General features: G+C 41.0%; 1 protein-coding gene across 10 annotated transcripts in view; it reads right to left on the bottom strand.

Moving 5' to 3' along the window:
* The window catches only part of DOCK10 (dedicator of cytokinesis 10), a 168,916-nt gene that overhangs the window by 58,234 nt on the left and 86,891 nt on the right, over positions 1-23,791 (bottom strand). For all 10 annotated transcript variants that reach the window (XM_026109667.2, XM_064516907.1, XM_026109660.2 and 7 more), the window contains exons 6-16: positions 23,490-23,627; positions 23,088-23,222; positions 17,932-18,115; positions 16,203-16,288; positions 14,014-14,097; positions 12,745-12,900; positions 10,957-11,178; positions 10,112-10,234; positions 9,352-9,434; positions 2,039-2,161; positions 721-800 (exon numbers count right to left, since the gene is read on the bottom strand). In XM_026109667.2, the coding sequence (XP_025965452.2) occupies positions 721-800; positions 2,039-2,161; positions 9,352-9,434; positions 10,112-10,234; positions 10,957-11,178; positions 12,745-12,900; positions 14,014-14,097; positions 16,203-16,288; positions 17,932-18,115; positions 23,088-23,222; positions 23,490-23,627 (1,414 nt within the window). The remainder of the gene's footprint in view (positions 1-720; positions 801-2,038; positions 2,162-9,351; positions 9,435-10,111; positions 10,235-10,956; positions 11,179-12,744; positions 12,901-14,013; positions 14,098-16,202; positions 16,289-17,931; positions 18,116-23,087; positions 23,223-23,489; positions 23,628-23,791) is intronic.

Below are 23,791 nucleotides of genomic sequence, written 5' to 3'. Positions count from 1 at the left end.
CTTTTTTTCCTGTGGAAAAGTCCCAAGCACAACAGCTTTTGCCCCCTTACACAATACACAGTCTTAACAAGCAAAGGCCCTGATGGATATCTTTTATTTCTCCAGGGATCCCCTACTGCAAATAATCAAGTGCTCTGAATTCTAACAGACTTCAGAGAAATTCAAACAGTCCTGAGCTTTTTACAACACTGGGACACAGAAATGTGGTCCTTGAAAGAGGAAGAAAGCGGGGGGGGGGGGGGGGGAGGGAGGGAGGGAGAGAGAGAAGGATCCAGTTAGAAGGATCCGTATTAGCAGTTGCTGCACTCATTCATGCTGGCAGTCATGACTCCTGTGTGCTAATTCGCAGAGGACACGAGCATCACAGCCCCCACTTACAGAGACGGGCTCTTAACAGCAAGCTATAGAGGCTCTGTCATTTAGCTCTTTGGTCTAATCCCTTGCAGAGCAGAAAAGTCCCTAGATTTTCATCTCACATGGAGACAGCACGTGTGGTCTGTATGGAGTGGTACATCACTCACGTGGGTGTATTTGGCCAGGTACACGAATAAATGAAAACTGGCTTAATAAAAATGGTTTGGGGGGGTGGGGGGGAGACACACAAACAACTTCCCAAACAACTGCATACAGTTTACTATGCAATGACTACTGTCCCAAGGCAACAATTCAAGTGGAAAAGTCTACGACAACGTCCTCGCTAATTATAAGGTGGAATCATACTTGGATGTTCCAAGGGCACACAATCAACCGCAATCTCCAGACAGCCAGGTATGGTCTGTATTTTGCTAATCTTCTCTGCTCTGCAAAGACAGAAACGAAAGCGTTTTCGGAAATTGGAACAAGGGAGGTAAGACAACACATGAATTCATCTAAAATGGAAAACAGACCCTGACTTCAGAAATAAACCTATATTTAACATTTAATATACACCCATTGGCAGTCAGATTCAAATCACGTGCAATGGCAGGAAATAAATGTTTTTTGGCTGCATTCCTGCAGGAATTGGAAGCAATGTCATAGGGTATCTTGTAGAAGAGGGAGAAAGGGATGAACTAACAATGAACCTTAACAGAATGGACTTACCTACTTTTCCTTTTTGCAGCCTGAAACAAAACGTCCTTTACCAAGGGATTCTGTGAGAGCTTACAGCATCATGGCTTCTGCAAGGGCCATGCTGAACAGGCACCAAGACATATATTCCTTGTGCCCAAGCAACTTGAGAAGTGCCAGCACAGGGACGCTAAACTAGGAGATGCTTCAGACAAGCAAACACAGCATCAGCAACTCCTCGTCGAGCACGGGGAGCGTCAGTTAAGTTTAGACTCCCGTAACAGCAAGACAGGACAAGAGATTAAGGGCCTGATCCAATCTCTGTAGTGGACATTTGATCTTTATGATCTGATCTCATACAAATGGAATAGGAAAAGCTCATTAGATTAATTCATTACTAGGTGCTTATAGAGGAGACAGGAAGAAATTCTGGGTTTAATTCTCATGTCACTTATGTGGTATAAACAATGTCTCTGCTTTAGAACTAAACCTGATTTACACCTGTGTGAAAGACTATCCAGCCAACTAACTATTCACTAATTTACATACTGTAAAACATTTAGAAAAGTTGTTTTCTTCCAATGTCCACTCTGCAGTTTGTCATGGAAACTCAAACAAACAAGAGTACAGAGGGGGGAAACCATTCAAGAATGTATTTTCATCCCTCCCCTCCTTTTTTCCCCCCCTTTAAATTATGCTTTTTGGTTACTTCACCTGCATCTCCCCTGATGGAAGCTAATTTAATACATCATTATCTTCAGGCTATAACAACACTTACTTATGTGCCAAATGACATTTCAGTTTTCCTGGAAAGCTCAACCTGAAGCAGTCTTTGGCAGATAATAGGCTAATGTGAAAAACACTAATTTAATATGGTTACTTTGGCACGCTGCATTAAATGAAGAAAAAAAGAAAAGCTGTGAAAAATATTCTGTACAGTTTTATAATCACAGGTCCTTCTCAAAACAATTTCAAAACTGTTTCTTACCTTCTGTATTCTGCTATTAGTTTGATCAAATCTTCCATTGAAATCTTATTACTTTCTTGCCTGAATAAAGGTGAGAATCGTGAGTCCCTGTCAACATTCCCCTGATTATCTTTAAACACTGGTCTATAAAGACAGAAAAACAACATGGTTATAAACACTCACCCATATGTATTTAAACTTTTTAAATTGTCATATGAGCTTTTAACAAGGATATGATACAATACAAATTCTTACTCAAAATTAAAGAGCTCCCTGCAGAGCTTTCAAGCAAGAAAGCTCTCCTCAGCTGCACATCCGCAGGAGCACAGACAGTTTCCATTCACCTGCAGGTGCAGTCGCAGTCGTGCAAAGACTCAGGACGCTGTTTACCCTTACACTACACAAAAGTTCCCACTTACTCTGGCCACAGCGTAACCATTGCAGTTTGAAGTTCCTGATTTTTAATGCTAGCACAGATCGTCAATGGCTAGCTCAGCATCTGCCCATTTTTCCTCCTCTTTTCTGTAGCTAAGCTTCCCTCGGAGGAGCTGGAAGTGCCCAGTGCTGCATGAAGCAGCTTCCCACTCGCTCCTTTGCCCTGGCTGCTCCCTGCCTCACCGCAGCTCCCAGCGGAGCCGGCACGAGCACGTGCCCTGCCCTGCGCGTCCGCTTGCTGCCCTGGCCGGGAACCACCGTTTCAGAGCTGGATCTCCTGCACCACGTGAGACGTTGCCACGTGCTCGTACGCCAGGCACAGGACTTCTCGCTTCAAAGACACCAACTCCTTATTTAGGGGAAGCATTTTGAAGAATTCGCCACATGAATAGGTAGTTTGGTCCAACAGCTTATCATCCAATGAAAATCACAATAATTTTAAGCAGTTATAGAATTATACAGAAATTATAGCACAATGTCAACTTCCGACCTCTAGATCTCATCATGTAAAAGATGTGTATGCTTCTGCAGGACCAGGCTGACAGAGACCTTCACTGAATTTTCCTGTGCGTTAAATCTGTTCCAAGTCCACCAGAAGCATGGCACAAATTCACGCAGGCTTAACTTTTGTTCATAAAACACATTTGCAGAGCGTCAACTCAATTTTTGGTGAACCAGCTATAAAATACAAAACCAAAGGGGTGGCGGTGCGGGGTAGGATATCCGTTTGTAACTGAGGACAATAAATATCGGCTGTTGCTCACCTCGGAAAACATTCTCAGGCATTTGCGCTCCTGCTCATGGACACTTGCAGGGTTTAACTCAGACATTGCCGTGCCCCTTGCCTAGCCCCGAGGATCACACATGCTGGCTGGACTGGCTAACGTAACAGCTATCCACATCAACGAACCCTGGATGCAACTGTTGTATGCAAAAACATTGCCTAACAAAAGTAAAATGTTCTTGACACTAAGTGCTGTTCTGTGAATCATTTGGACAGTCTTTCTTCCTTAATTTACTTCTCTGTCCCACTGCCAGCAAAAAGAAAAATCAATGCCAGCACAAATTGTTGCCAGATGCAAAATAATGGAGTAAACCTTTGGAAGAGGATCCTTAGGATAAGTACAAATGCACCATGTCTTAACTTAATTAACTGAGAGAATCACCACTGTCTCATTTCTCTGTAGAAAAGTAACCAACTCTCTTCTATTAGATTTTTGCCTCCAGAAGTTGCAGGGAATACAGTCTACACCATGGACTAAACATACACAATGCCAAAAATCCTGAGTTATTGGGGAGAAAGACTCATTTCTGGCAGCCACCACTCACTTCCAAATCCTATTAAAGAGCTGTCCAAAGAAAAAGAAAAAAAATTATTACAGTGCTGGTGATATTATGATTCTTCTCGGGCTCAGCATGGCTTCCATCTTCTCCAGACTAATGGAGAGGACTAAAACATTCAGTATGGGATTTACGTTGTGCCCCCAGGCTTTTGCAAGGGACTGCCGAGGCCGCCAGGCTCTGCTGGAGAGTGCCCACTGACTGCCCGGGGCCGGGAGCAGCTCACCCCGGTGAGTGGTGCCGGGCACCGAGCCGAGGCCGGGCGCTTCCCCGGGGGCTTTGCTGGCCCTGCTCGGGTACACGGTTTTGCCACTGCCACCCCTCAGGCCACTCCAGTTTCAGGCAAGGAGGGCTTTACGGTCTCCCCACGCCTACGGCTGCTCTTCCCCAGCCTCAGCGCTCCCTGGCCTCCGCGTGCCCTTCCCTAGCACTGCGGGTCGTCAGCTGAGCGATGTGGCCCAGCCTAAAGAGTTTGAATTAAAGGCACAAAATCAAGTATCCTCGCTACAAAATATGCAAGTGTTTTCATACTCCATTTACACAAAGCTCTTGCCATTAAATGACAGCAATTTAGATGTCCATTCAAAACCACCTTACCCTTCCTAGAAATAGGTATATTTTACGCATTCAGAGAAGAATTAGATAGCTTTCCATTAGTCACACCATACTTGTATCTCCCTTCTCAGGCCTCACAAAAACTGAAGCACTGCTAGAGGAGCAAGTGTTATGCATGTGACATCTGCAGTTAAGCAGCTGCACTGCTAAGGTTTACCATGCCCCTCCAGGCTGCTGGGCAGAGATCAACTAACAGTGCTCCTTCCTACAGAAAATATACTCACGGCATTTAGAATGATGACTGCTAGTCAAAGAAAAAGAAAGATGATAAAACCCTTCAACAATCCAGATGTCCAGTATTTGTCTAATATAGTAATGACTCCTTATTGCCTGCCACTTACTTACCAGAGAGATTTTGATGAGAAAAATCTCCCAGAACAAGAAAATCCTGAAGAGATTCTAAAGAAATTATTTGGGGGAGGGGGGGCAGGATCCCCCCTAGATTTCCCTAGGAAAATGAGACATTTTCTCAATATTTAAAAAATGTTCCCATGATTCTGTCGGGCTGATATTGTTAGCTGATGTACCACAATTACACAAAACCTTTAAGTGCAGAAAACCTACACAGCGTTCACAATTTAACACTGAAACAGACACTTTTGAAAGTGCTGGCTAACCACCTGTGGAAAAATTGCTCACCTTCAGGGTAAGAGAGACAGTGAAAGATTTGTAGCTACTGAAAGTCAGTGCAGCTTCACTAACTTCAGCCATGTCAACTTACACCAGCTGAGAACCTAAGCAGCAGCTGGGTAAGCAGTCAACAGGTTTAAATACCAGGCTCTGAAATACAAAGTCTGTGCAGGTGGAGAAGGTTAGGAGAAAAAGCAGCGTGCAAAAGCTCATCTCCATGAGTGAAGTTTCCCCATGTCTACAACATGTAGATGAGGCACATATTTGCAAACCTTGGCAGTTCTGTCAGGAATATGAGAACGGAAGATTGATTTGACACACTAGCTCTACCACGTGCTGCAATTACACCCGTGAGAGCACACAGAGCCCCAAAGCACACCGACTCCAGCAGAAACTGGGGAGGAACCCTGAGTCGCCCTTCCGAACGATGCTCACAACTTGGATGCCACGTAAGATAATTAAAGTTTTAATCTCAGGCACAACACATACAACAGTCAGATTTTGGCTCACTAAATGTATACCTAAAAATCACACTGTGACCATCTGCAACTACTTTAAGGGGGAAATTTTCCACAGAAGAACAGGAGTGTGGCTATTGCCAGATTTAAATAACTGGAAAACACATTTCCAGTCCCAGGTTTTTACCATTTATCACAGCCAAACCAATTTTTTCCCCTGTAGTGAGATAGCCTCCTGTGGAAACACCTATTTTCAAGCTGGGAAACTAGAAATAGAATTTATAGGGCCAAAGTATACTTGGCTTATACCAATGAGAGTCCTGCATAACGCTAATACTTAAACAGATGTAAATGACTGCAGAATTTGACCTAATGAACTAAACATATTCCTCATACAACTTCACTGATACCAACAAATTTGTGTGTGTTGTATATTTGGACAGTGGGTTTCTTTTTTCTTCTTTCCCCTTTTTTATTTTTTTAAACTATGTTATCTCATCACCACAATGTGATCAATAATGAAGAAAATTTAAGAGGAGCTGATAAATACACCCAAGCATATTTTCTGTATTTCTACAGATGGGAGAAAAGCTTTTTAATGGTATGGGTAGTGAAGCACTGATTTAGGATTTATGGACGTTTTCAGGAAGAGGTCAGGCTAAAGCTACCAAATACCCCAATTTCCCCAGATGGTCTTTGTCCGTGCGGAAATATTGCCTCTTGGAACCGAGGGACATCCACAAACCCAGCTATGTCCCCTGCCCACGTGTCAGCCACCTGTGTAACGCGTGCACAGCAAGCCTGTGAAACGCTGAACTCGCTGTGCCTTTGCTAACAGCCCAAGCATGTATTTCCATTTATATTGGGAAGAATCACAGCCAGACATATTGTTTAGACAAACACATTTAGAAAGGATTTGATTCTAGGAAAGGCAAAAATACAATACAATTTGGAGAACTTTTCAATCTTATTTTCTAAGATTGTGGACTGCATCGTGGGGTGGGAGTCTAATTTCAGAGAAAATACCCAGTGAAACAAGTCATGGCTGCTTCTGAAAGTGGAAGAGTATGGGACTGGAGCCCAGGCTTTTCACTGATAAAAACTCTCAAAGAAGCAGACGGGGGAAGGCTGAGACTCAGGCACCCCAGGACCTCGCATACTGAATAAGCAACATGCAAGTTCCTCTCAAACGAGTTTCTACTGCTCTCCTCCTGCCTTCTCTTCTTAGCCAGTTTCCAGCCTGTTCGAGTCAAGCGTTCTGCACGGAGCTCCAGAAGAAAACGGCCGTTCGGTCACCCCACTAAATCCTGCCGTGTGCGGGAGCAGCGGCAGCAGCAGCGGCTGCTGTGTTCCCTGTCAACAGGCACCAGTCAGTAGCGCGATCTTTCCATAGACCTTCGGCACACAGGCCGCTGCCTATATAGCTGCATATCCTGTGTTACACCAGAAGTCAAAAAACTCACACGCAGGTTGAGTTGAGCGTATTAATCAGCCTTAACCAAGCAGGATTTTATTCCTTAGCCTACATCTACATGCTCCACTACTAGAAAATAAATTTATGCAGTTGTAATACTATGCCTGGCATGACCAAGGAGCAGCCAACTGATATTTTAAAGATAAAACCAGAAACATAAAACAGAACTGAAAGGAGGTGGGGAATCTTCTGAAAAGCACTATACTTCTAAGTATAACTTGACAGGCTTGTAAGGCACCAACCACCTTACGAGGTAGAAATAAAACTTAATTCACGTCTGTTACATGTGACTTTGGTAGAGCAAGGGCAGACCTGCAGCTACAACCCTGGGCTGAGGCACACTGCTACACGACGCCCTCGAGCAGCACAGCTACGGCAGGGACACAGCACACGTGTAGGGGCCCGCGATCGCACACCTTGAACTCCGCTTCTGCCTGCTCCCTCCCACCGAGGGCAACTCGCTGCTGCCACACGGAGAATCCTATGAAAGGGGAGGGCGTTTCCTTCAAAGCAAGGATGCCTTTCTGTGTTTTTTATGGCAAGAAACACTGAGATAAGATTTGCTGAAGATGTGGAAGAATGTTTTAGCCTTCTCCACATGCATGAGTAACTACCCAGAACCTGGCCCTGACCTGGCGGTCAAAGTCGCCATGCCACCTGAAGAGGGCTATAACAAGGACCAAGTTCCAGCACGTCCCACTAACGGGATAGCCACAGACAAGAGTCAGGCAGCAGAGTTTGTAAAAAGCCTCAACTCAGTTTGATGCCCCGCCTGCACATCTATTACCATCAAACCCTCCATTATTTATATGCTAAAAGTAGCTCTGTCAAACCAAGAGACACCCACCAATATCATTTTGATGAACAGTCCTCCAGCTACACAGAGCCAGTAAATATTAATGAGCATCCTTGAGCTAGATACAATAAAACAGAACACATTATCCACCTTTCGCTTGAACACGCGCCTACTTTTCCTGTTCCTATTGGATATTGACAAAAACATATGGCAATAAAAAAATAAATGAACTCTTCAAATGGCTGTACTTTACCGTGTGTTTTCTCCCTTACCACGCTGCTGTCCAAGCACCCTAGCCATTTAAGAACCATAAGCTTTCACCTGCACGTGAGGTGGCGAACCAGGCCTGTCCGGTGCTCCATTCCCCCAGAGCAGAGGCAACCAGCCAGCACGCAGCTACCCTCCACGGCCACGGGCAACGCCATGGCGGGAGTGTGGATCTCATGCTCTTTCCTCTTTCCCTGCTAGAGCCTCAGTTAGCACGTCACCAGGCCTGAGCCCTGCTGCGGCAGAGGCCATAGGAGAGGAGCAATGCTTTCACCTGGCAACGCGCAGCTTTCCCGGTTATGGGGAGCTTTTCCCTACCCCACGCGCGGGAGAAAGAACAGAGCGTGGTCACAGGGGCACGCAGGAGGGTCTCCGTCAGGAGAGGGCTTTCACCATGGGGCAGCAGCAGGCTAAGGAAAGCAAAGAAAACTGAGAAAGAAACATCAAAGACGACGACAGAGAAAGGAGTTATATGAAAAGCTGAAGGGAGGGGAACAAAAGGAAGAAGAAAGCTATATCTGGTTTTGGAAGTTGAGGTGGTAGTAGGGAATCAAGTGGCACAGGATGAAGTTTGGAGGGAGAGACCACAGAGCAGCACAGGAGAGAACACAGCAAGTTCTGGGAAAGGAAACACAAAGAAACCAACTGAGAGAAGAAATTGAAAGAACAAAAATAAATTATTGCTACTAAATTTATCTGCAAGAAAACGCAGCTGACCAAAGATGAAAATAACTGTCTATCACCTAGCCACCACTAAAAGCACAAGAGGACCTAAAGCTCTCCATTCTCCTCAATACCACCACCAAGGCACTGTTTTTGCAGGCACGATCTCCAGATCCTTGATTTGACTTTCTTAAAATCTGACAGGCATCGTTACAAGAACAGAGCTTCAGACTTGTGCACCTATGTTTTAGGTGGCCATTACAACTCTGTTCCAGATCATCATCCTCACAGGAGATTCTTGTGAGAACTAGGATTTTGAAATCTCTTTGGCAATTTTTAGCACCAAATCACTGGTGGAGCTCATCACAAATTGATATGCCGTCAGTCACCCTTGCTACTCCCTGGCAACTTCACTACATACTTTAAAAAAGATTACAGCATACTAATATTCAATAAAAAAGTAACCAACATTCATTTGTGTAAAAGAAATAGGGCAGTGAATCTATAAGCTAGAAATATGCTTAGGGCCTGGACCACACAGAAAACTTTGCTTAGCTTCAAGCATAAAAAGTGCAAAAGAGTAAAAGGATACAATTTCATGAGTGGAATAAGCTATAAGATACAGCTACAAATTATAAAAAGAATTAATACATACCTCACTGACCAAGCAAATGGCATACGGTATTTCCCCAGCTTGCTGCAGAACTGTTTATTGGATTTTAACACTTTCTGTGCACACTACAAGAAAAGAATATGAGTTGTTTCATCAACATCATAAAAATATCTGCAGTGCAGCATAGAATACATCCAAGCACCCCTCTGCTGAAGAGGCTATAATATCTCTAAAATAATTTAGCCTTGTACTACCCTTGACAGAACAGGTTCTGGGATGGGCAAAGGCATCACAGACCTGCTGATGAATGAAACCCCTCCAGCATCCTGCCAGTCAGAACTACATTAGTTACAATTATTATTCCAGCTTGTTGTAACCTAATGTAAATACACTGCTTGCTTTGAGACAGGAACAGGTAGGTGCCTACCCCAGCTTTGCTCCTATACAAAGTGCACGAACTCGTAGCTTCTAAAGGATTGCTGAAAGAGAATTTCACTTTCCTAAGGTATAATTAGCATTAGGGACGCACCACAGATGGATTCATACACTGCAATCAAAGTGCTATCGCATTCAGTCAAACTGAATGAAAACATCAACTACCATTTTGTAGTTGATCACTGCATGCAAGGATTTTATTTTACTGAAGTTAATGGCGTTTGAACATTTGTCATCTTAGAGGTGGTCAGGTGAGCTTGCAGTGTTAACTACAAATTGGTAAGATGTGCGAGCACAGTTTGCCATGCATTCAACTTCCAGTGAGGTGAAAATAAAAAAGAAGGAATTGATGTTCCTGTTACCTTACCTTAAAAGAATCAGGATTTTTAATGTAAGGTTCAGCACTGCTGGCAATGTTTCCTGTAAGCACCTTTTCTATTTTTGCCACTAATACAATGTCAGAATGGGGATTACTTATGGAGAAAAGAGCCTGTGAATAAGAGAGAAAGTAAGAGACAGTTAAAAAGCATATAGGAATACTGGAGAAATTAAATACTGCCAATGTTCTTTGTTGATGAAAAATCTAACAAACCAAATTCAGAAGAGCACTTGGCACATATCTACGTATTCGAGAGCGCTAGGGGAAGAAAAAACAAACAAACCAAACAAAAAACAACCCCCCCCCCAATCTTTGCACTAGTGAAGTAAGCTTGTCCACACACAGTACCTTGCAAAAATATTAGCTCAAGTCAAGAAGCAGTATGACCCTGTTAGCAACACCTAAGCTAATACACCTTTTCTCTTGAAGAATCCTTAAACACTGGCCTAAATCAGCTACAACTCGGGGGAATAACATGGAGGAGAAGGTAACGTAAGGAGAACGAAGGGCAAGGGTTACAATAACTGCAAGAATGTGGAGGTGCTTTGAGATTAATGCAGCATCTACATGAGGTTTTAAGTTAGAATTTTGTTTGGCTGGTTTGGGAGTTGTCGGTGAGCGAACCCAAAGAGCACAAGAGCCATGAGTGGGTTTCTCCAAATAAGAGACACCAACTCTAAAAGTTGTGACTGCAAACCAATTTAAAATGCACCCAGGGAATTCAAAATCAAGTATGTGTAAGCAAGTACCACTGATACATTAAAAAGAAAGAACGTTCTTGAATATAACAACTACTGAACAAAAATAAGTCTTACAAGTCACATACGGAATACCTGCTTTGGATACTTCAACCACTCTTCTGGGAACCCTTTGACCTGTGGTTCTTCCGTTTCATTTGAGTCTGTATTTTCAACAGTGCCATTTTCTAATGAAAACGAGGAACCTGAAATCATCTGTCTAACAAGCGTGTGGTTCAAATCCACATGAAAATCAGCAGAGATCTTCCTGCCATCCCTGACATCATACAACGCCACGCTCACAAAGAAAGGCTCTACCTGGAAGAAAACACCAGAAACAAACCATAGCCATAACCGAGAGCAAAAGGTTTAAACCCTAGCTTTTATTACATCTGAGCAACTAGAAAAAAAGAGCAAACAAGGATTGTTTACAAATTCTAAGATTCCGAAAACAAACAATCCCCCCCCAAAACTCACCCACCCCCTGAAGTAAGTTTTTAACCATGTGATTTTAGGGGCTTTTACAAATAGTTCAACACTGAGCCAGAGCAGTAATTGACAGCTAACTCACTCGAAGAAGAAATATGCAGATACTCTAATGCTTGTTTGTGACAAATGTAACTGAATGTAGCCACAGAGAAATACGTCACAGAAAAATTTTTAAGATTTTTTAATGGTGAAGAAGGGCTTTCCAGGGATCATCAGAAATCTGACAAAGATGACAAAGGTAAGGAGGTGAAAAACGCTTACTGGTACGAATGAACGCGTGTGGGTGCATTATTCTGCGGGAAACGCATGTTCCATTGTCCCAGGAAACCAAGGACATTCGAACAGCTCTGACATTACCCACTTATCCTATCTCATATTACCAGCAAATTAAAGTCCTATGACTGTAAGTAAACTCCAGATGGCCTCCACAGTTCTGATGAGACAAATCAGTCACAAAATAATAACCAACTAGTGATGACAACTTCTGAGCTATCTGGAAATCAGAATCCTAAAATTATGTAGATAAGGAACAATGCAAAGCAGGTACAGTAGTCTATGCTTTTTCAGCCTCTGTAATGAACTGCTGTATGCCCTTGGTACAGTTATCATGACTTCATTAAAGAGTTATTCCAGTCTGCCAAAAAAGTATTGAGCGCATCATGCTGAATATGCAGTCACTATAGAGGTCATCTTTAAATGAGAAAAAAAAAAAAAAAAAAAAAGAGAGAGAGAGAGAGAGAGAGATCAATGCCTTATATGTAATGCATTAAAGTTGAATTGTCAGGACACTAACTTAGTCAAAATACTCTAAACTCCCCTGCTTCAGAGGGAAACTAAAAGTTGTGCACAGAGGGGAACAATTTGCTTTTCCCTGCTCCCCCACCCCCACCTTTTTAAAAGTAAGAATAAGCAAAACTTTCTGCCTTGTCCTATTTTTATTTGGGTTTTCCTACCAGAGGAAGCAGCCAATCCTTTCTATTTTGCCTTCTCTTCTATAATTTAATCTTCCTGACCCTTGGTCTTTCCAGTAACCAAAAAAATAAAAAGCAGCACCAGCAGCTGATATTCAGTGGTGTCCCTACATAAGTCTTAGCAGTTTAAACTTGTTCTTCTTACAGCAATTACATCCTCAAGGATCTTAATATCTTTAATTCCTCATTCAACTGTAGCTAAAAGTCTGCAATCTAAATGAGCTTGAAAATGTTTGTTGAAAGGTTCCTCAGTTTCATTATTCATTCCAAGTGGCTGGGCAGAGGATGAGGAGGCAACGCAGTACATGTGCATGATGCAGCTTTCATTTTACCTTGCTCTACCAAACAGAGAGCAGCATGTGCTCAGAAGTCCCTTCTAGAGGGAAAGGAAGAAAAAACACACAGGAAAATGGACAAAGCTTACATTGGTCGGAGGATCATTTTCATTTTCAGTAACACAGGCCTGGAGATTCAAACTGAGGGATTTGCAAGTTATCAGGATCCTCTTTGCAGCCTTTTCCTCAAATGGCTTGATCACCGGACACGTCCCTGGAAACTCCTTCTTCTGAGGATTCAAAGACTGAAACAAATAAGTTGGTGATTAGCTAGCTGTACATGGAAAAAGCAAGGTAATCCAAAACTAAGTAAACTTTTAAGGGATGTTTACTATCATTCCTTGAAAAAACTCGTAAAACCACTACTGATACGTTCACATTACCAGAGTAAATGAGTGTCATTCCTAATTTACACATTCGGAAGTGAAGCAAAAAGATTGCCTGAGGACACACAGTGTCAGAGGCAGAACGAGGAGTCCAAGTTAGGTTTCCTACAATTTCAGTGCAGAACCTTGACTTTTTTCCCTTACTTACTGTATTTGAAATTTTAGCTATAATTTCCTGATCTAGATGCAATAGCCTCAAGTTTATGGACTATACCATCACATCTTTGGAATACAATTCACACCTTTGCCCTCCTTCCCACATACTTATACAATGTGCCAGTACTTCAGCTTAATTAATGTTTTTTGATAGCACTGCTACAGCAGATCTGACCACAGGTTCAAGTTTGAATATACTGATCCCAACTTTTCTCGTAATCTCCTTTTCAAGTAAATACAGTTTTCTAATTAGATCACTGATAAATATACATTCACTGCAAGCAGTAACAATCTTCGACTCCTGAATTCTACGACTACACGACAAGCAAGCTGAAGATAAAATAAAAAGCAACCTGCAATTCCTAAACTTTCAGCTAAGCTTTTTCACATAGATAGCCTTTTCAAATTATTCCTCCCACTGTTTTCACATTCATTCCCATTTCTGTTCTTAAATCCAATTAAAACACTGTTCTAAAAATGTTTTCAAACCAAGGGGCAGTACTGTTCCTGTGAGATTTTCAGTCTGTTTTAAGGACTCAAAGTTTAGCTATGGATCAGCTATGGGTCAAGTCTATACATAAACCTCTACAGATCAGAGACAGATTCGTGTTTCCACTTCCAAGCTGAAAGAGTCTACCTTTCACTTGACTATTACAGTCCTGTGGGCACAAGTGAAATCGGCATCGAGTGGAAGTCTTGGGCATACCCAGCTGCTTGCTGGGCTCCGAACCACGCTGGGCTCTAGCTAGCCTACTGCGCTTGGGCCACCTGTGTTTTAAAACTTCCAAGAAATTGAAAACAGAATTTTCCACTTACAGCTATATCAGGATCCAAGGAGAACAGATTTAGTCGCTCTGCATTTCGAGAGGCTTTCACTGTTTCTTCTGTTTCTGTGATATACTGTGGTGACAGATAACAAATTAGTTTTCAGCATATGGAAAGAAATGCAGACACAGTTGTTAAACCTTTAAATGAATGATCAATGTTTCACTTGTAACAACACTTCTTGTTTCTGCAAGTTATCCTATAGTGCCTTCGAATATTTTCTGAAGGGTATATGCTTGGGAGCCAGGGATTTTCAGCCTGTGTTATACTTTCTGTTACTGTGTTATACTGTAGAATGAATAAATAAATAAAATAAAAAAGGTGATTGATTAATTCAAGTTCACATATGTTATTAAAGAATCCACTGCGTAAGATGTCAAAATGGTGGATCACTGCACCCAAAATATTTTGGGGATTCACAAGTGGGGAAGCTTCCCCCCCAACCCCCAAAAACACTTTTGTTGGGGGAAGGCAAAAAGTGGGGGGCAGAAATGTGTAGCTCAGTCTTAGAGATGGGCAGAATCATGCAGGTTACAGAACTGCACATAAACATAAAGCTGGGAGTCATCTCCTCATTCATCCCTTTCCCACAATGGAGGACCAGCCACAATAATTTTATTTCTGCCAGTCATGTGCCTAAGTTGATAATAAGTCCCCTGATAAAACCAACTTAACAACTTTCCCAGGCAATCCAGTGCTTCCCTACCCTGTCATTTAAAAGTTTGTTTTTATGTCTAACTTGAATATATTTTTTTCCACATAAAGTACACCCTACACATTCCTTTCCCTTTACAAACCCCTCATGCTCTCTCTAAAACTCTTGTTCCTAATCTAAATGGCTCCAATTCCTTTGCGGGTCATTTTTCCTAATCTTTCACTATTTTCAATGTTTGAACTATTCAAGGTGCCCACAGCTTCCCTGGTCATCCCAGACTGAGCACAAACTTCAGCAGAGATGTTCAGGCTCGGCTCTTGCTCACCTGTCACGTTCACGCTTCGGGCTTTTCACAGTGGCATGACATTGCTGACACACAGTAAGTAACAGGAGTAGCAGCACAGCAAGACCCAGAGCTCTATATTCACGTCCCAACCACCCCCACCCATGGGCCGGCATGCACAAGCAGGTCCTGACACGTCCCTGGCATAGGGTTTAGGCAGACAGGATGTCACGGGTTAGGGACAGGCCGCAGATCCCTGCTGCAGCCAGGGTTAGGCAGCAAAGAGGAAGAAGGAGAATTAAAGCGCTGTACAGGCATAACAAAATTTGCAGAACACCTATTTTAGCCTTTCAGGCCACCAGTAGATCAGACTACTGTCAGACTACTACTAGTCTGATCTGCCAATTACCCTTTTGAGATATCTTCATTAACTAAACCATTTCCAGCAATGACTCAATCCATAGATGAGATAATCGGATATTACTGCTGTTCTTAACACATGAACTCAGTTACATTTTACCTGGTGTGTTTTTTTTTTTTTTTTTTTTAATTCTGAATAACTGTTTCATAAACATGAATACAATCTCCAATATAACACAGACCAAATTCTGCCCTCATTTGCCTCAAGTCACTGGGAGTAACATCCTCAGACAACATCTGGCTCTATATATAGAAAGTAGCTCAGTGACAGGATTACAAGCAGATCATACATTCATTTAAGAAAGAGCATTGAAACATTTCCAACCCAGCTTTTCATCAAAAAGTTTCTTAACATCTTCTACAATTATCTCATCTACATGAAGAAGTTTGAGATCCAGAAGACAACACACTTCCCTCTGATACAACATGCATCTTTCAATGAAACTAGAGAGGGTGGTGACCAGTTCACAGCTCGTTTCCTTGAAATACTGCACGCCACACAGGAAATCTTGGCTCTCTAAGGGCCAAAGGCTGCTAAGTACAGTTAAAAAGAGTAAATATTTCACAGAAAACTACAGGGCTTCAACTTGCTGACTTCACTGGTCTAAATCAAATTGCTGTAGGGAGCACCTACTTCCTTTACACCTTAGAGTTATTTCTGGTGAAGCTTTTCTTCTTTAAACAAAGTCATCAGCTGTTCAAAAAGAGAATGATTCCTATCATTTGTCATATGTCTAACATGGGCTGTGCTATTAATAATAATCCAGTCGTAGGCAGCACTTCACACTAAGCTTGTAAAGAAAAAAACATAACATCCATTACTTTTGCGAAGTCCGGGTGCAAGGCGTTCTCTGAAGAATCAGTCTCTTCTTGAGGGCCATCATAATTCACTGAAACTTCTGCAGGGTCTTGAAAAGAAAACAACGACTCAAATGTTTTTATTATACTTGCTGTTACCATACAGTCTTAAATATCAATCCTCATTCTATTTTTTTTAATCTCTTTTATCATCATCAAGCTATAAAATGTAAGAAATACTAATGTAACCCTCTGTCCTCCTCAGGCTCATCTCCCACCGGTGCTCACTATAACTCTACTCTGTCTCCATTTAAGCTTTCCCAACAAGGGGCCCGTCTCTGTCTATTCAGTGAAATGCCTGGCACATTCATGACAAATATCCATGCCCACAACAAAGACGCCTTTCTTTGCTCTCCCAGTCTCTCCTGAGGCAACACCGAGAATTTATTCCAACCCACAGACTCCAGACTCCCAGCAAAGGGTTCACCCTTCAGCAAAGTCAAGGAGGCCAACGGGGGCTTACCCAGTCTTTGGGAAGGGAAGACATCTAGCCTCAGCTCTGAGGGCTGCAAATCTATGGATCGAGACAACAGGACTACAGAGCAACCCCTTTATTTGGCTCTTACACTCTCTCACCAGGGACCACTCTGTTTCCACGAGGTAGTTCAGCCCAATGTGAAATAAGTAATTACATCCATTTAGGGCTCTTCTGCCAAGGAAGCATCGTGCCTTTTGATATGTTAACTCCATAGCACGTTCCTGTTGCTAGTTATCAGGGTATTCACCAGTAAAGACTTCTGTTTTCTGTTAGCCTTGTGTCTTTGACCTTTTATGCACATTCTTCTTTGTTAATATCCCTTATGGGTGGGAATTTAAAAAGTACTTCTCTGATTCTGAAGTACAAGTCTCTTGTGCCTCCAAATCATACAAACATCTTTGGCTATATGAAAGAGCATCCTACCCTTTCAAAATCAGACTTTATAGTAAACAGACTAAAGCCTCGAATTGCCTCTAAAATTTCCCCAAGGTTCAGGTGTATGTGGATGCAAAGCTTCGATTCAGTTCAGAGTAGAAGCAGTTCAAATCCATATTACAGTTTCAAGTATATTCAGTCCTGGGATTTTAGCTGGGGCTCATCCCAACTAAACACAGATTTATTCTGTGAAGGGATGAGTTACTGCCACATGAAGAATACAGTGCAACAGAGCACCCAAATCTTCCTTCCAAAACAAAAGCACATTAATACACAAACTGACAAAAGCAAGAAATGAAAAGTCAGTAAGCTTCCACTAAAAGAGCAATATGCCACAGCTGCTATTTTTTTTTTTTTTTAATTAGCTCCAGATGCTTAAAGAAAACAAAATGCTGGAAAAAAGAACTGATCTGACCTCTCCAGGAGAAAACTCTTTAAAGCCTTCAGACTCTCAAGACAGTAATACACGAAGTACCAGCAAGATCTCCAACAGAGAGAATTGTATTTGGAAAAGAGTTACATATGCAAAGCACAGCCACATCATTCCCACTAACTTTACTGGGAGCAGTTTAACCTCCCCCACAGTCTTTTGAAAATGATCTGTGGGGAGTTAACCAACATTGTGAAGGGACTGCCAAAAGACTGGTGCTGCTTCGTCAGAAATCAATAGGCGCAGAATCCATTAGAGACTCAGGCAGTTAAAATGATTCAATAGTGAAATCTGAAGGTTCAATTTTTTGCATTTGATTTGAAAAGCCATGCAAGGTTATTAACTCTTACCAAGTTTCAGATCAGTGAGATCTGCACTTTTCCTCTCCTGAATGGTCCCCTCTGGATTTATTTGCAGGATTTTGTTGAGAGTGAAAATCCAGTCATCCATATCCTGCTCATTTTCAGCTGCCAGCACAAAGTATGTGAGGTCATTCATTTTCAGCTCAAAGGCATGTTTCCTAAGCCTGTTATTCTGTTGTAACAAAAGAAAAATAAACACCAGAACTTATCATAAGAACGTACTGAAAAAGGCATCCATAAGATGGGCTTTTATATGGTTGATCCTTAAAACTAAAATTCAAGCAAAATTCACTGGCTTTAAAGAAAATCCAAATAGTGGGATATTAATGCAAATTTATGTCAACCTGAGTCTTTGTGCATCTGAAAACTTCTAACCACGGAACACCTAAGGCTGTGGACAGTAACACTTGAAACTATGGTAGGGAATACCTCCCAGGTGGAATCATGAAAGACCTCTGAAGGTGAAAGTACTATATATGAAATGAGTATTGCTACATGGTTTATGGTTGTCTGGAGAGAACACCCTTAAAGCTCAAGTCTAATCAGCGTGCCAGACATAAGAAAAGATACAAGGCAGTGCTAAGTAATATGCATATTTGCTCATTTGGAACAGGACGAACTTCACCAGATTCAATCTAGAAGGCAAGCAAACAAGTCAACACGAGGTTAGAGTGTCCCACTCCTGACTGCTGAGCTTGGGTGCAAATAGGTCAAAGGAACTAAATATGAACAATTTATACAGTCTTCTATTTCAAGATATTTATAGATGCTACTAACAAGCTACCTGAAGCTAACTTAATTCCAGAGCAACTAACGAAGTTAGAAATATTGTGATTAGGATGTGAAAATGTCAATACAACTTTATTCTGAAGAATGGAGGCAGGAAAATGAGAGAGGAACATACATATACTATGTGTTTACTTTTCTGAAATAGCTTCCAGATAATTTAAGCCTAAACTTGAAATAGAAGTTAACCAGCAAGTCTCTCCAAAAGACTGGAAGGGTACAAATTCCTCTGCATGAAAGGATTAGAGTGGACAATTCTGATAGGTATTGTCACCTTGAATTGTTAGAATGATTTAAAAATGACTACAGCAATTTCAATAATTCTTTGTAGCATAGAAAAGGTGAGATATACTACTACTCAGTCATTGCAATTCTATCCTTCGAAAGTATAGAATTAGAATCAATTCCCAGTATACTGGCAATAGATTCAGTTCTGTTCTATAACACTATGTTTTACCTGCAGTAGATCGTTAATCCATCAAATTCTGTCATGAAAATCAGCAGATCCTTAGGGAAAGGGCTCAATAAAATTAGATGAAGTGATGCGATTTTCTAATATCATATGCTTCATTCCTCAAATTTATCAAAGTTTTTTCTGTGGTAGTCTTACAGAAGCAGTTACATCAATTGTCTGTCCTCCCTGCTTAGATTTCAAAGAACACTCATGCGTCTTACCCCCTTTTACTTAATCGAAATTATACAACCATTGATTACGGACATTGGTGCCACAATTTTATTTTCAATATTCCAGAAAATTGTAATCAAGTAAAATTAAGACATTGTTGACACATCTAACCTTGAAGGGACGCTGATGAACCCAAGAGTTCACCCCTCCTATAAGTGGCCATTTCACTAAGTCATTCTTCTTAATTAGCAGACTTAAATAATATGGCAACGGTATCCTCTACATCTACATACCATAATTGTATCCCAATACAGAGAAATATAGCCCTATATCAATAATTTACATAGTCAGATCATAGCAGTATCATCTTTTGTGTACAAGAAAGAGAGGTAAAAATCAAGTTGGATTAGCAGTGAAGAGACAGAACAAGACACTGAGAATAAAGTTCCATGTACATTTTTTCCCAAAAATACAGATAATTTAAAAAGATTCCTACCCAAATCTGTTATTAGTTGCTTGCTCCAGTCTTTATATTACGCTTCCACGATCCAGCCTAGAAATCAGTAGTGCTGAACACATCTGGTTTTGGAGCTATTCTGGTCAACTGAATCAGTGAATTTCAACTTTCCAAACTGATTTAGGACTGTTTTTGTTGTTGTTGTTGTTTAAGTCTGCATTTCCATAAAGTATTTCATTGAAGTGAATATTCTATTGCATACATAAATTTTAGTTCACCCAAGCTACTATAAGTTACTAGACTAGTGTAAGAATATGGCTGGGTTTTGCAGCAATTCATTCTTGGGTGTCTGAAAATATGCTTGATCACAGCGAAATTTACAGGTCCTCTAATCACTGTATACATTCAAATTAATGTAAAACAGTGACTAAAATTCCAGTGAAACCTGTTTGTACTGGTGAACCACAATGGCTTGACCAAGGGTTAAATATTGAAGAGAAATATGCTACGAACCTTAGGCCACTGCTTGTTCAAAACTCCTGAAGGTAGATTCTTTGTATAAATGGGTTATATATATCAATTTATGCATAATCTATAAAGAAAAATGCTACCTTTTCAATTTCTCTTCTGAAAGAGTACAAAGAGCATTAAAATGAATGCATGTCTTGTCTATATTATGTACTTCCATTTATAGACATGGCCAAGATCTTTATATCAGGTAATGTAATACTATTAGACATTATCTAAGAGCAATGCATCTCACGTGCTGAATCTTAAGAACATTAGGGCAGGAAAACTTCAATATCCACTTTTCCATCTGCACTTCAGACTTTTGGCAAGAAGACGAGATCTACAGCAAAGTCTTTGTTTCAAATCTAAAGCCAACTATTTTCCTCCTGATCAGTTAATAGGAAAAAAATGTGCCCTTTCTCAATTTGCTTCTCTATAACCCTTTCCATATGGTATGCGGACCTTGAGGTTGGCTCTTGTAATCTTCAACACTTAATTTCGAATTTAAGATTTCTTCCAGAAGGAAATAATACCAGATTCAGAAAAAAAAAACCAAACAAAACAAACAACTGTGGATAAGCTATAAATGAAACATCAGGCTAAGTCTAATGCCTGCAGGGTCATTCTTCCAAAATAACAGAATTGTTTTGGAGGTATTTTTTTATTTCATCTGGAGTTGTTTTCTCCAGGATGTTTATCGCAATTTAGACACTCAACCTCTATCAGACAGGAGCTCAGAAGTCATTCATCCAGAGTCAAATGGTTTATAGTAGTACAAAACTAGTGAAAGCAGAACATTTCACATCACAGTCTTCCTTCAAGCTTTCAGTTTTATCAGACTCTTTCTGCAGATTTTATGGCTCCAATCCTCCCTATTTATGGCAACAACTCTAAGCAGTGTTTTGTCTTTCAGCCCTATGATTCTAAACTCATCACATTTTGTAAGTAATAGAGACTAATAGCTGACGCTCCTGGGACTATTACCCCTTTAAGACTCTCATTTCTTGCTAGTGAAGACATTTATACAATACGTATATATAAAATACATTTATAACCTTTTGAATGCCAATCAAAAGGGCAATCAAGAAAACTAGGATCTGGTGGCAGATGAGAGGTGAAGTTACAGTTCCAACAGTTCTGGACAGTTTGCAGGGATGCTGGAGATTTAGAAGGCAGCTGTCAAAGTTCAGGAGGATGATTTCAAAGGTTTCTTGAGCCATTTTTGTCAGAGGACAGCCAAAAAACCCAGAAATCTTGAAATTAAGACGTTTTTGCTACTATAGATTTGCATCAGAAACATCACTGAAGAACAGACACCCTCTGGGCTACTATTCAATCTGTATCTAAAACCACATTACAGGGACATTCAGAGCTTAACTGGGATTTGGCTAAGGCCTATCTTAAAAGAAAGCACACACTACCGGCAAGCAGGACTAACCGCACAGAGTCAGGTAGCAGTAGCAATAGCAATCCTTTAGCAGGAGGGCCAGGATCTCTCCAGCTGCCCGGAACATACTGCCTCTGCTATACTGACAATCATTGCAGACACAAAGCCCAAACCTCTGTGCAAGACTGACTGCAGACTTCAGACACTCCTAAAGAGGACTTCTGTACCAGAATCTCCTCTGGGCCTTCTCCCACACTCCCAGGCTAGCCGTTAGGTACTTTCAAGCCAACGGACCGACACAGGCAAACACCACTGTCCTCTGCATTTGCCTCTACCTTCTCTCACATCTGTTTGAAACGAGAAACATCCTTTAAACTACACAGGGGAAATGGACATCCCCTACAGCTGGGTACTTCCCAGGGTGCAATCACGGGAATCAGGTTCTGCAGGGGCTTTCAGCAAACATTTGTTTGCAAAGTGAATTCCTCTTACTGATTATTGTTGCTTCAAAGGCCTTGTTTCAGGGGAAAGGGAGACTTTCTGATCAAGAAAGGCTAGTGTTTATCAAGGGTCTTGCCTTGCATTAGCTGAAACGATTCTTTCAAAGCAACTTCCAAATCAGTCTGAGCTAGTCTGTGGGATGTTATCAATCTTAACTAGCTGAGAAGTAAAGAACAAAATATAGGAGGAAATAAAAGCGAACTGAAACATTGTGCTAGATCAACCAAAGCAGCATATTATTTAAGATAACATATTGCTTTAAAAAAAAAAATAGTAAGAACAGAGGAAAAGCAGCAAGAAGGGAAAAAAAGTTAAGAATCCAACCTTAGGAAGCAAAGTTGGATGTATCTGGCTATTTATTTTTCTAAACTGCATAAACAATAAGGCTCTGTCATACCTGCTGCTTTTAAGACTATCACCTCTGGATGTGATAGCCTTCAAGGAGTCTATTGAATAATCTAAACGATCTAAACTCAGGACTTCAATACTACATTGACTTACCACTGCTCAATAGCTGATGCTTTGTAACCTGCATCTCTCTAACCCACAGCAATCACGCTATTAATCCTTAATATGCATAAGGTAAAAACTAAAAAAAATAATTCCAATGAAAAGAAACTTTCTATGATATTTTTTCCTCATGTTTGCCATGGGCAAAGAGTGTACACGTGATCTGCTATCATAATTCAGCTGAGGTATTGTAACCTGCCAGTCTGAGATCTCACTAACTTAAAGAGCAAAAGCAACGGTGCTCTCATCTCATGCAACGGAGAAGACCACTCTCTGATCCACGTACATGTTCTTATGTGTGTCTTCAGGAATTCTCATTTAAGTTTATCTGACATCAAAACAACAGAATGAAATAAAATGAAACTTACCTGTACAACTCCTGTACAGGAATCCAAGAAAATACATCCCTTGGGCTCCTTTGATATTTTTTCATCTTTATAAAAATTCATAATGTATGAGTTATCCGACAACTGTGTCAGCTGGAAGTAGCGCTTTTTGAACGACTGAAGTGAGGAAAGAACGAACCACAATTGTTGCACTGAAAATTTTTTTCAGACACTTTATTCACAGACAGGGTTTAAATAATAAGCCACTGCAAAGTGCAATGCAACCGCACTATTTTGCAGACAATTGTAACATTATTTTACGAACATTTAAGGTAATATTATCAAGCATAATTTGAGATTTAAAAAGCTAAATGACAATGGCAAACAAGTATGCCTTGGTGGGGCACAATCTAAATTGAAGACAGAATAACGCTATCCCCTTACCCGAACAGTAATGCTATTGTTTACAGTGCTGTTAAAGTTCCCTTTATAAAGCCAACCAGACTTGAAAACTCCTGCTGCTAATCCTCCTCCTCCACCACCACCGCCGCCACCTTTTGAAGATGAGTGGGATGTTGTATCCTGTACAAAAGATATGATTAATATTGCATTGACTTGCTTTTTGAATTCTAAGGTGAAAGAAAACCATAACATGTGAATATCTGCTTGACAACAAATAATCATCCTTGCATTCCTTTTGAAATAAGGCTTTATTAACATTCCTGCTGTGCACGTGATGACATAAG

The sequence above is a fragment of the Dromaius novaehollandiae genome, chromosome 9, assembly GCF_036370855.1.
Source record: "Dromaius novaehollandiae isolate bDroNov1 chromosome 9, bDroNov1.hap1, whole genome shotgun sequence".
NCBI lineage: Eukaryota > Metazoa > Chordata > Aves > Casuariiformes > Dromaiidae > Dromaius > Dromaius novaehollandiae.
Note: the sequence above shows the minus strand (reverse complement) of the source record. Positions and strands in the feature narration are given on the sequence as shown.